The sequence below is a fragment of the Apteryx rowi genome, unplaced genomic scaffold, assembly GCF_003343035.1.
Source record: "Apteryx rowi isolate R43461 unplaced genomic scaffold, aptRow1 scaffold_89, whole genome shotgun sequence".
NCBI lineage: Eukaryota > Metazoa > Chordata > Aves > Apterygiformes > Apterygidae > Apteryx > Apteryx rowi.
Genome location: NW_020451193.1, coordinates 76,228 through 89,692, shown reverse-complemented (window position 1 = coordinate 89,692; position 13,465 = coordinate 76,228). Strand labels below are relative to the sequence as shown.

General features: G+C 35.4%; 1 protein-coding gene across 2 annotated transcripts in view; it reads left to right on the top strand.

Annotated features, from left to right (window-relative positions):
• The window catches only part of SESTD1 (SEC14 and spectrin domain containing 1), a 61,827-nt gene that overhangs the window by 33,055 nt on the left and 15,307 nt on the right, over positions 1 to 13,465 (top strand). For both annotated transcript variants that reach the window (XM_026091005.1, XM_026091006.1), the window contains 5 exons: positions 1,269 to 1,382; positions 2,871 to 2,968; positions 3,822 to 3,877; positions 6,310 to 6,521; positions 10,297 to 10,419. In XM_026091005.1, coding sequence (XP_025946790.1) covers positions 1,269 to 1,382; positions 2,871 to 2,968; positions 3,822 to 3,877; positions 6,310 to 6,521; positions 10,297 to 10,419 — 603 coding nt within the window. The remainder of the gene's footprint in view (positions 1 to 1,268; positions 1,383 to 2,870; positions 2,969 to 3,821; positions 3,878 to 6,309; positions 6,522 to 10,296; positions 10,420 to 13,465) is intronic.

Sequence of the window (13,465 nt, the reverse complement as noted above, 5' to 3'; positions counted from 1 at the left end):
GGACCTTGGGAGGTCTGTAGTCCAACCTCCTGCTCAAAGCAAGATCATCTGAGAGATCAGACCATGTTACTCAGGACTTTATTCAGTCAGGTCTTGAAAAACTTCCAAGGGTGGAGACTGCACAACCTCTGCTTTCAGTTGCTAAAGATGACCAACAGCTGTTGGCCTGAGTAGCTTTTGATCTGCTCAGAAACACAGTATTTCATCAATGATTTGGTATATCAAATGGGTTTAGTGTTCTAAGCTAGTCAGAACTGCCCTGCAGTAGTGGAAGACAAACACTGAAGTAACTTAAGGAGAAACCCAGTAGGTTTATGATGGGGTTTCTATCTTGCAGTGTCTTCAGTAACATGGAACTTGACTAGAAGATTCTTCTCAGGAATGTCCCCTGCAAGAATGTGCATGGTTTGATGGATTCTCAAAATTCCCTTCACAGTTATTTTTTTCTGGCCATATAGTGCCAATATATCTGCTTTCACAGACAGATTTTCCATGAGTTATTCCAGTGGTAGCATGTCTTGTATCAAAGCAACCTGCGCTGCCAACTTTTGTCTTCGATTTATATGGATGAGGCTCAGCCAGGAGGCTCTAGAATGCAGAAATTAAGCGGAGAGTTTTGTCTTCTGACTGGCAGTGGACCTCTTTTTTTCTTTATTTCCTGAAGCGGTTGGTGCTCTTCAGAATGGTCTTCTGCGTGAATGACTCAGGCTTTTGAGCATACTCAGATTTGAATTTGACTGCTCATGGGAGAAATATGACTGACCCAGCTCTTGCTGGGCTTATTTGCACAGCAGATGCAGGCACTCAACTTGTGTGGCATAAACTCAGCACTGGAACTGGAAGTACTGCAGGACAGTGACATGAACACTTCTTTTAACTGCTTGGTTGCAGAATACCATGCTGCAAGAGTCACTAAAAACAGATCATGTGAAGAATCACTTAATGAAGAAACATCAGTTACCATCAAGAGAATAGATATCTAAGAAAAATGTCTAAACAGACAAGGTGATACAGGTAATGCTCTTACAGGATTGATACGGAACCTACATCCCGTGCTCAAAATTATGCATCTGTTTTAAACCCAGATTAATTGCAACTATCTGTACTTCACTTAAACATTTAGGCAGTAAGAGCGTCACCTTCTCTGTATCAAATAAAAGATCTTCTGCTTGGTACCTCTGGACACACTTTGTACAACCTGTCAGGTGCTTAAGGAAAAACATGAGCATTAACTAGAACAGTTCCTAAAATTTCTTATATTGTTGCAGGTTATTTTAGTATCTGCTAACAAGCTGACTCGATATATAGAACCATGCCAACTAACAGAAGATTTTGGAGGAACTCTCACCTATGATCACATGGATTGGTTGAATAAGAGGCTGGTAGGTTTTCTTTGTTTCTTTCAAATGTCTCATTCCTTGAACCATGAATTTTTTTTTGTGTAGTAACTGATATATGTAAAGAATCTGTCTATGTATAGTAAGGAAATGTACAGTTTAAATGCATAAATAGCCTCATCATGATAACTAACACTGTTTTTGCTCAAGGAGTGATAAAGCTAACATAATCAATTTGTGGAAGCAACAAGTTTCTTAATGAAGCTCTTATGTAGAACCTCTTTGTAGAAGAGCCTGGGCATAGGGTAGAGTGGCTGCAAAGGGAGATTGTGTTTGGCTACTGATAGGAGAAATTGAAGACAGTAAGGGAAAACTTGGACTCTGCAGGTCTGTAAGGCTTTCTCTTAGGCCTGGGTTCCTGTGTATTGACAGCTGGGTTTTAAGCTGCCCTAATGCTAAAACCTCTGGCAGTACAGTTTTCCATGTGGATGCAGTGTACATGTAGAAGCAAATACACCCCTAAATCATTAACAGTGACAAATTATTTGATCAATTGTTAGTGCACATAGCACTCCAGAACATTTTAAATCTGTTCCTCGTTGTTATTTATTTTGTAGTTACTTAAATTGAATTTTCAAAACAATATAAAATCTTGAGTGAAACTATTTCCCCTTCCCATGCAATATGTTCTTAAAATGTATATTCCTACCTGTGATCCCTAGGTGGGATCCTGGATGTGGGACTCCACAGCGAGTCCCAACCCCAACTGTCAAAAGTCTTCAAACATACTCTGCAGCCAATCTCACAGCAGTACTTCCCCCCTCAAGTAATTTGAGGGTTTATACACTGTGTACCTTGTTTTATTTCTGCTGAATCTCAGCAGCCATATGTGCTCAGACCTTAGGACAGAGAGAGGGTTATCTGCTGTGAGCTTTTTTCTACTAGACTTTGACTGATCTGTACGTGTGCCAGGACTAGGACAAGTGAGATTTTCAACTTCAGGCAAAGAAGAAACAGTCTGGACAAATAAGGAGAAGAAAAGAAAATCTGTGTAGATAGAATTTTAGGCGGAAGGCCTGGGCTTTTAATATCATGAGTCTGCTTATACAGAAAACCTTGTTCACTCCCTCATTTTTCTTAATTTGAAAATTGGCCAACTTTCTGCTAATATCTTCATAAACCTTCCTTCTTGGATAGGATATACAAATTTGGCTTCTACCCACTTCTTCCTACATTCAGAAAATTCATAAGTACAGTACTTCCATCCTAGCTGAGACTTCTGCTTTGTGTTTGTTTTTGGCTCCAACTAAAAATCTTTGTCATGTCTCCTCAGTTACGTAGCACTAGCCTCATTTAACCTATTTTATATGTTAACAAAGAACCTTCTTCAAAGGCTTTTATGAAGTTGGAGGGTAAATATGTCCATAATGACTTACAATTTTAAAGAAATCTCAAAATTCAGTTGTCCTCCATTATATGCTTTAATTTATATATAATTTGCTTTTTAAAAATTAAAACATGCCTTTTATTTAGGTATTTGAAAAATTCACAAAAGAATCGACGTCGTTACTAGATGAGCTTGCTCTAATTAACAATGGAAGTGATAAAGGGACTCAACAAGAGAAAGAGAGGTATTTGATTAATTTTTTGAAATAAACATAATTCAGTATAAATTTTGGGGGTAAATCAAAACAATATTGAACAAGTATGATATGCCTTTAATATTTTGTGAAACATGTAAAGAAATCTTAACGGCTTATAATGTGAACAACAAAATTCATCAGTGTCTTTGTGTACAGATACTCATTTGGCTATTGACTACATACAGTTGCACTTCTGATACAAGTTGAAAAAGCCAGGCTTTCCTGGCCAATTCTTTTTACTGTTATTTAGAATCAAGGATGAATTTACTCTGGGTGCTAAACTTTCTAATAAGCATTTGTGTAAGTGTGCTCCAAAACAATCTAAAGAACTGTGTGTGTTTTTTTTTTTTTTTTTTTAAATGTGTGTTACAATATGTGTCAAAACAATGTAAGGGACAAGCTGGTGTTCTTGATTATTTCCTAAGACTTTGATAAAAGATAGGTCTTTTTATAGATTTGCAAGGAACCCATGTATTTAAGGTATTGGGTTGAGATGCAGGAGATTAAGTTTCAGTTTTAGGCTTTGTTGGAAACTCCTTACATGACAGTGTGCAAGTCGCTGAGACTTTGATCTTGTGCTGTTATCCTGGCAGGTCACAGTCCAAGAGCAAAGCTTGTAACAGTGATAGCACTGTTGTTGAGTTCTGTTAACTATGAATACTGCTGTTTTTCACTTTATCTGCACTTTTTTTGTCTTGTTATATATAATGTGTTCTCTGGAGGAGCGTAGGGGGAGGAAAGGCATGAAGAAAAGAGGCATACAGACTCTTAACAGCTCTTTAGTGCTACCATAATACAGATGATTAATAATATGATTAATAATATGTTTATTTGTTCTAAGATCAATAGATTTGAACTTTCTTCCATCAGTTGATCCTGAGACGGTACTCCAGACAGGTACAGTAAGTTGCAAAATGATCTTTTTGGTCGATAAAGTAACATAAATTGTTTCGAAACTTCAAGTGAAGGCACTGAAGATAAATAACTATCTTAACTAATTTCACAGTCTAATAACCTTATCAATTAATGTCATCTTTGCTGAGTTTAAAAAAAAAGTTAACGAGTAAATGGGAGCCATCCTGATAACATTTTTACAGAATTACCATAATTAATAGGTTTAATTTGAGAATGTATTGCTTCTAGATGATGACAATATGTCAGCATTGTAGAATGAACTCCACTCAGTAGCCACCAAATGGTTGCAATACAGACAATGTTTTCCCACACAATTTTGATAGTTTGTATCAGCCTAGTTCTGAGCAGACCAATTGTAAAAGTAAAGCATACAGTCTTCTGGCTCTTTGGTGCTTAGAGTCTCCCTTGAGCATTAAACAATTTGAGGTTTTTTGATATAAATGTCTTTCAGGCAGGTTTATTTTTCATGGTATAGTGCCACCATTGATTTGGACTAGAAATTTGCTAACAGATTTGTGCCTTTGTGGAGTAGGAAGTAATGTATAATATTAACATGGTGGTCAGGGTCTCTAAGGAGTGCTTAGGATCATTATCTTATAGCCTTGTACAAACTAACATGTGAATCACGTATATTAATTGCTACAGAGAACTGCTGGCTTTATATGCACTCTGCATAAAAGCTTTAGCTTATTTAAATCTGGGAGAATATTGTTGAAGTTGGAAATTGAAATAATATTGAAGTTCCTTCCTGCAGCCTTTAAGGTTCTTATATGTAAAGTGTCCACTGACGCTGTCGATAGATTTTAGAGTCTAACTGTGTGTTCTCCTCTAATGGTAAGATTTTTGGACAAAACAACAGTTTTAACTTTGAGTAAGTAAGTGGCTCCCAAAAATGTTAGTTTATACACATTGTTTATTTTCTTAATTATCACACAATGAAAATTCTTTAGGGCTGTTGAGTTTAAGAACTTTCATTAAGTGTCTCTTAGGAACTCCCATCAACCTTTCACTTTGTCAGACCCACTGTATTGACATTTGAGAAGTCAAAGATTAAATTGTCCCYGGTTAAACTTTCCTATCCTTTAATGTAAAATACAAACAAAGGCAAAATAAGGAAAAGTTGTAAATTTTTTTTCCTCCCTGTTCTAGGATTTTAAATAGAAGGCTTCTGTCTTCCACAGTTAAGTTCTGTTTCTTTCACAAGCTCCAAATCCACATGTAAAGTGTATTTGTTACAATTTCACAAGAACCTAATATTAAAAAAAAAATAAAATTATTTACTGTGAAAATGTAAATTCTTTACTGCTGAAACAATACAATAAAAATTCAAAATTATCCCAGTAGAACTTATGACTTGAAGAAACTTCTGGGAGCCTGTGTTTGCCCTGCAATTATCTCTCTGTGCCTAGTAGTATTATATAAGAGGAAATCAAAGATTTTTATTTCCACAGTATGTCCCAAGACATACTCATTTCACAATAATATATGCTGAGTAATTTAAAGTTTCTTGCTGCAATCTCAAAAGCTCTTGGCATTTTGATTGTCTAGATAAAGCAATTGAATTCAGAGTCTGTTTTTCTGCATCTTCCTTGAGCTGTGATAATTACTGTTTTAGTGGTAAATCTTTTTAGTGAACTGTTGCATTACTGTTTTAAGAGCTGCATAACTAACTGATTGCAGCCTTTCATTTTTACGCTGGCAGTTCTTTAGTGACTAATACACTGTTTTATTTGCTAACTAGTTTTTGGGGCTTTTGGGTGACAAATAGATGACTTCCTGGAAGGATGGTGTTTACATCCTGAAAACTTTACCATAATTTGTCAATAGCTTGTATTCTTTGGACAGTTGAAACAGAGGACTGAATCACACCATGCTACTTTTGCATGTATGAAAGTTGTTACACTGCAGAGAGTCTGCACGCAGATGTGGTACTTAAGAACACAAAAAAAGAGGTAGGGAAAGTGAGAAAATAATTTTGGTAAAAAATATTTTGGATTCAACACCACAGTTTCTGCGAATGTTTTGTACTTGCCATAAAATTTTGTAAGCTAATAGAAAAGTGATAYGCTTAATTAATCTAAATTTTCCATTTAATCTAAGAGTAGATTTCTTTGTTAATATTATTGTCAGTGTGAGTACTGAAGACTTGGTACCTTTTTTCTGTGTCTAAAATATACCAGATGATTTCTGCCTTATTTTGACTGATACAACCCCACAGACTGGACAGTGTTCTGCCTGTTGTTAATGAAATGATATCATTAAATGTGCCCAATGCATAAAAAATCATTAGCTGCAAGAATGTACCAGCAGGTGGTCTAAAAGCAATTTTGCCTACTAGATGTTTTTGTGATTTGATTTTTTTTTTGGGGGGGGGGGGATCTAAATTAACCATGTTGCTGTACGTATCCTTAAAGGTCACGAGTTACTATCTGAGTTGCAACAGCGTCGATTCAATGGTTCAGATGGAGGGGTGTCCTGGTCTCCAATGGATGATGAGCTACTTGCTCAGCCGCAGGTCATGAAGCTCCTAGACTCACTCCGAGAGCAATATACCCGCTACCAGGAAGTTTGTAGGCAACGTAGCAAGCGAACGCAACTAGAGGAGATTCAGCAGAAAGTGATGCAGGTAAGCGCAGAGTTTTTCTTGATACTGTGAGATGGAAGTTTGAGTTCATGCCCCAGGCTGTGATTTCCTACAAAACTAAGAATCGGAGATGAAGATCTTCATTCCAGTCTTAATGATCCCTTTCACTCCTCAGACTGACATGCTGGTTTGACTTGGTGCTTTATGTTGTGGCTACATGCAGTGACTTTCCAAAGTCTCCATGTTCTGATACGTAGAGATAGTTAGCATACAGAATTCAGATGGAGTTGCTCTCCTATCTGCACAGTGTTTCTGAAGAACCGTCACATTGTCCCTTTGCTGCATACTGTGTACTGTGACAACTACTCTTACACTGTCAGCGGGTCAAATGCCTGGCCTGTTAGCAAAGAAAGGAACACTCACAGGAGAGACACATTTGACTGTAGTTTAGCTTGTGAGTTGGAAAACTTCCCCTGCTCATGTTAAGTTCATGTTACTGAAAATAAGTCATCACTTATTCCTTTTTGTCTAACACTTGATGCTTTAATGAAGTTAGTGATTAAACTCTCTATCTTTGGATTTCAAGGCTACCCTGACAAGAATGATTACAAAACTTTCTAATCAATTGTGTGTTAAAGGTCATAATGAATTGCTTTGGTCCTTTGGATATAGGCATGTAATTGGCACTTTCAACGTTTTCACAGGCATAGTCTCAGTAGAAATAATCGAGGAAATGGAATTAATTTATTTCTCTGGTGTTTATTACTTGAAATTAGATTTATATGTTTTTAAGCTTCTGTAATAGTTTGAATATGCAGAAAATGGAACGCATATTGCTCTTAACCTTTAAGCATTGACATTTCTAATGTGTGGGGAAGGAATCAAGTAATTATACTTCATAGCATTTCAGGTATGAGTAAATATAAAAACTAATCAATCTTGTTATTTCTAGCAATAAAAATATAAATGTACTGAAATACCATTTTTCACTTGTGTAGTCATTCATATTTTAAAAAAAAGGGAGGGGATGCAAATGTCATCTTTTGATATTTTCAGCTGAAAACAAAAATATGTAAAAGATGAAAGCAATACTGCATAGAACACATTAGCATGGCAGTGGTTATAATCAGGTGATGAGTTGTTTTTTTTTCATGTGGTAAAGTTATTTAGTTTGAACAAGATGTACTGATTGAAATGTTTATAACAGTTTGGCAAACAGCCATTGTTAATGCATTTAAATAGACTTGTTTACTGGGGCATCAGCCCGATTTTGCAATATTTGTGTTAGAAATAGTTATCGGTTTGCTCTGTCTACACTACAGATGCTGCATAGTAAGTCAGCTAAGTCTCAGCACATAGGAGTGTGCTTAGCTATTTTAGTGAGTTGATCAGTTTTATAAAGTACATTTTAAAGATCTCTAAATAGCATGCAAATTTGTGAAAAACATACTAAAATCTAAAAATTGATTTAGTTTCCAGTTGGTTTGTGGGAGAAAATTGGGCTAACAGAAGAATAAGAAGATAGTGATGCACTGGAGGAAACTGATTGAGACAAAGTGCTCTGAAACTTACTTTGCTAAACCGAACAGAAGTTGCAGGATAACATGCTCTAACAGTATTAAGTTGGAATGAGTTTGTACATACAACACACGCCCTTGTATTGCTGATTGATTTTAATGATTTGATTTCCTGTCATCTTTCATTACAATTCTATTCCTATTTCATTCTTTTTATTACTTTTCATATTGCTTACCACTTCTGGTTGGCTTTTATTTGTGTTTCTTTCATTTTCATTATGTGCTGCTTCAGCTTACTGTGAACTGCTTAGTTCTTACTCCCCTCTCAAAACATTCATGCATGACCATCCCTTTTGCCTTCAATATCCTATCCCCCCTTCCAAACCACCACTCTTTTTCTTATTCCATAATTTTATTTCCCTTCCCTTTCTCCCTCATTCTGCAGTGTAAAGATGGCAATGATTTCCAGATGTATTCTGATGAGCAGTTTTACTAAGCAGACTGCTAGTAGACAGTTCTGTATATTATGATAAATTTTAGCTTTGTCCTCATGCAGAATTGTTAATTATTACTTTTCTAATCAATTTACAAAAATATATGCCTAGCCTTGTAGTTGTCACTAGTCACTGACCATTTAAAGGAGCTATTTTATGAAAATAATATTGCTTCCTCCTCAGTGTCTCTTAATGACTTAATGATTCTCTCTCCTCAGATCAATTATTTGTTGTGTTGGCCACAAGGGTGGCCACATGCTGAACTAAGTAGTTCAGGAGGCAATACAGTAGTAGCTGAAAACTTGAAATGGAGCAGTGGCCTTGGTTGGAGAGGGGGCTGCTAAGCAGTAGTCTTGCACACTGTTTCAGGCTTTCACCAGAACCATGATTTCCATATGTGAGTTTTCCAGGCCACACTGAGGTTACAGGGGGACATCTTAGTGCCTTCACTTCTAGGTCATATTTAACAAGAGATGGCTGTGCACAGATGGTGAGTGCAACAGGGAGCTTGTCTTAAAACAAAAAGACTCTAGAGCAGTGGAGTCCTGATTTGACAATTGAAGGCCCCTAGAAATGATATATAAGTAAATAAAACCTAGGATGTTTTTGGAAGTGTGTGCTCTGAAATAGAGCTTCATTTAAAAAGTATGACACAGACAAGGATGACTAAAAGTTGGAGTGAATTGAGCGAACTTCCTGTAATGATCATGGTCATTCATGATTGCTGTTGCAATGTGGCCTAACAGCACTGAGAAAATGGTCCAATTAGTCCATAGTTTTTTAGGAAGTATAATACAATACATAATGTGACACTAACCATAAAGACAAATGGAAAAAATAATATGTGAAGCTATTCTGGCACGTTTGCTTAAAGAAAAGTCGCATAAAAGAGAAGAAGCCAGTTTTGTGTGCTTTTTTACTAAGATTCAGAATGTGGGATATTCCTGTATTTCTTTGCTTCAGGACTCCAGTAATGAGAAGTGACTTGTGCATTAGGTTTCATCAGGACTGCCTCTGTTTTCTAGATCTGTTTAAAGATTTATCATAATATTTTTGTCATAGGGATCATCTAATAATTCAAACTTATATAAAGAAAACTAAATTTGAGATACTCAGCTTTCCTTTGAATAATTTTAACATAAATTGACCTATTAATTTTCCAGAAAAGTAAATCCATACTGTAGTCTAAAACACTACCACTGTCACCTTGTGGAGAGTTCTGCAAAGGCAGATCCCATGAAAAGTTGCTGTTAAGACTCTGAAAGAGGCTTCTGGTATATGAATGGAGCAATTTTCAAGGCCTAAATATATAAAATACCAAAGGTGTTTAATTTTGAAAAACATACGTGTCCTGTACTTGTATGTTAACATTTTCAACAAAAGGAGAAGACTCTCAAGCATGAAGTTGAATTCAACAGTTCAGTGTTGCTATGTGCATTGTAAGTCACTTAAGGGGGGGGGAAATTGTTTGAACATGAGCTCCATTTATCAAGACAATTGTGTGTTAACCTTGTTTGTTGACAGAGGTATGAAATGACAAGTATTTGTGTGACAAATCTTTTGCTAGCTGCCATGTGCTTGCATGGAGCTGACAGGCTAAGGTTAGTGAAAAGTACTTTCTACCTTTTGAAAGCTTTTGAAAAATGTGAATGGTTTCAACAAGACTTCCATCAATCCTAAACAAACAAAAAAAAGTAATAAATGTATACTTATATTGAAATATTTCTACTTATGTTTCAAAATTCATTTTATGCCAGTTTTCATTTAATTAATTTGATTTTTTTGTCACCTTTATGTTCTTGACAGGTAGTCAATTGGCTTGAAGGACCCGGATCAGAACAGCTAAGAACCCAGTGGGGAATAGGTGATTCAATTAGAGCTTCACAGGCTTTGCAACAGAAACATGAAGAAATTGAGAGTCAACACAGTGTGAGACTTCTCCTACCCTCTTCAGTAGCAAAATAGTTCTAAGTACATGAAGTTATGAACAATGTATTTTGGTCATGAATATCTAGAAATTTAGGGTAGTGTATGATTTTATGGGTTACAGAAAAGACTACCTGAGCAGTTTAAGAAGTTAGTATGTTCATTACATGTTGATTTTATTTATTTTGTTTTCCAGTATAGAAAAATACTGATTTTTATCTATGATTTGTCTTGTTCTTGTTGCATTATAGCAGTTCTTAAATTTTCATTTTCAAGTAGGAGGAGTAAATTTCCCTTCCCCTCTCTACCAAAATAGTTGAGAAGTCCTTTACTTCTCCAGTGAATAAGTTAACATTTCATCTTTATTAAACCACATTAAGCCAGTTTCAGCTCTTAGTAAATGCTTTCACTGATCAAAACTTAAAATATGGGTAAAATTCGTAATGAAAATTTGAAGAGACTGATTTATAACTGTACTGACTTGATGCCTTTGTTACTTCTAAACCTGAAGATTTCCTAAGGTTTAGTAGAACCTTCTTCTTTCCATCAGATACTTTATTATAACCCAGATCTGAATGCTCCATGTTCTAAAAGGGAAAATGGCCAAAGGGTGTTTCCTCTTGTCGGACCTATGCATGTAGACGCTGACAATTCAACCAGCTTTTCCTAAGCTCCCTTTACAGTCATTGCAGGGAAAATAATCGCTGTTGAGGCATGATTTTTCTGACCTTATTTAGAGGTGGGGGGAGAAACTTTAGTCTGAGAAACACTGTGCCCTAGACTTCACTGCCTCTGTTGACCACATCTCTACTGTTTATGATTTCTTCACTCAGATGTAGAGATGTGCATTGTGGGTGTCTGTGTTTGGTCAAATGTATCCTGTATCTTCTGTCTTTTCATTGTTCCAAGCTCTTTAAGTGTGGTTCTACTTTGAAAATAGTATCTTCTGAAGTGAAAGCATCTTACAGTTTGGATCCTAATGGATTGAAAAAAAATCCTCTGCCTACTTTGGAGAAAAATAATTTTGACTACCTTTCAATCATATTAGCACTTCAAACTGACAAGGGAAAATAAGATTTAATATACTTTGTTCTYACTTGGATATCTTTAACATAGAGAACTATGCTTTAGTTGGGGATGCATACAGTCTTCCCAGAAATCATTGAGATGCCACTGAAGTTTGCAGGCTGGCCTACAGCATCCTTATCACTGTTTATATAGCACAGACAAAACAGAACAGGTGCTGCTGTGAGTTTGTAGAAATAACAGCCAGAAAAGTGATTTTTAACTTATAAGCCATATGAAATATTTGGGAAACCACTGGCCAGTCTTAAGTTCAGATTCCCCGTTATAAATAACACATTTCTTAAAAACAGCACTGGACAAAATATATTTTGCCTTTTTCCATAACTTCTAAACATCTTGTAATAGGTACAAAGCTGAGTGCACCTGTTGTCTTTTCTTCCTCCTTTAGCATTTTCCTATTTTTTTCTCTCCTAAAACTTGAATTGACAGCTTGTTTGCTTTCTCTCATCGTATATCCCATTTATTGTTGCTTTTATTACTCTTATTTTGAAGAGGCTTCCAAAAATGTTTGTTTTGTTTTAAAGATTGGGTTTTTTTTGTTGTTCTTTCAGTTTACTTAAAAATGAAAAATAATTTTCTTATGGTGATTTTTTTTTTCTTTATTGCATTTTTTTTCTTGTTTTATTCAGAGTCCATATACTAGAGCTGCTATTTTGGGGCAAATGTTGGTCTTTTCTTCGTGGTTTGAGCTATCCCTCATGGCTGTATCTAACTAGAAGTCTGTGGATAATATGAAAACTATTATCCTGTGGATAATATGAAAAGTGTCAGAAGTATACCTTTTATATTTGATTTATCAGTCTCTTAATTTCAGTGCTATTTTGACCAAAATTAACTATTGCAATTGTTTATTTTAATGATAAAAAAATTTCTTGATCTAGATTTATCTTTTGACTCTTATATTGTAGTTGATTTATCACACTCAGTAAGGTTGATTTGTATGTTCAGTGTCTAAAGATAATAACAGGAGTTAATTATTGCTGTTGGGTAAATGGAATTTATTGAACCTATAGATTTATAGCACAAGTGTGACAATACATGTGACATGCCCCTTAAGTGCTCTGGTTGGGGTGGATGAGAGATTTATTGTGCTCTTAAATTTTTGGCTGATTGCTAATCTAACTTTTTAATGACTTTTTTTTTTTCCCTCCCCTCATCTTTTCATATTCAGTTTCTTCTGTGAGCAGACAGTAGAAAAGGTTTTGACTAAACAGGAAAAAAATCAGAATATGCATATTTATACCCTACATTTTGCATGCTTTGTAAATAAATATGATGCAAAAGCTTAAGGCATAATTTAAAAAAATTGCAAACATCCTAATTGGAGAGTGACAAGAGTACTAATTAAATCAGATATTTAAGGCCAATAGATGGTGCTATTCACTTGCATTAGAAAAGCATAGGGCATTTGAAGGTCACTTGAACATAGGCCAGAATGAAAGCTGTTGAGCAGACATGTTTTGCTTTACAGGCTTATAAGTCATGCAAGGTGTGAATTTAATCTTGAAGTATCAAGTAGTTTTTATTATCTCTCAGAACTATTAAATATTCAAACTATTTTCTTTTGCAAATACACCACCATGACAACATTAATAAACTCCAGTGTTCGTTTTCAGTAATGAAGATATTTGAAAGTGAAATCTACATACTTTGAAATGAGTAGTATAATGCTTTCCTTAAATAAGAAACAAGGGTCATTTTAAAAATAAGCTTCCATATATGGATGCCTTGTTTTATTCAGAACATAGGTGTTACTTCACTTTGACAGTAGTGCTTTTTTTCCCCAAACATTTAAGAAATTTACTGCTGGTTTCATTTGCCTTACTGAGAACAACACTGAGCAGTCTTATGAATAGCTTTTTGTAAATGCTTATGATTTGGCAAAAGGTCTTGTCCTTTGTTACAGTAGAGCACTATCAACATGTAAATATTAGGTTTTTTTCTTTTTTAAAATGATGAAATT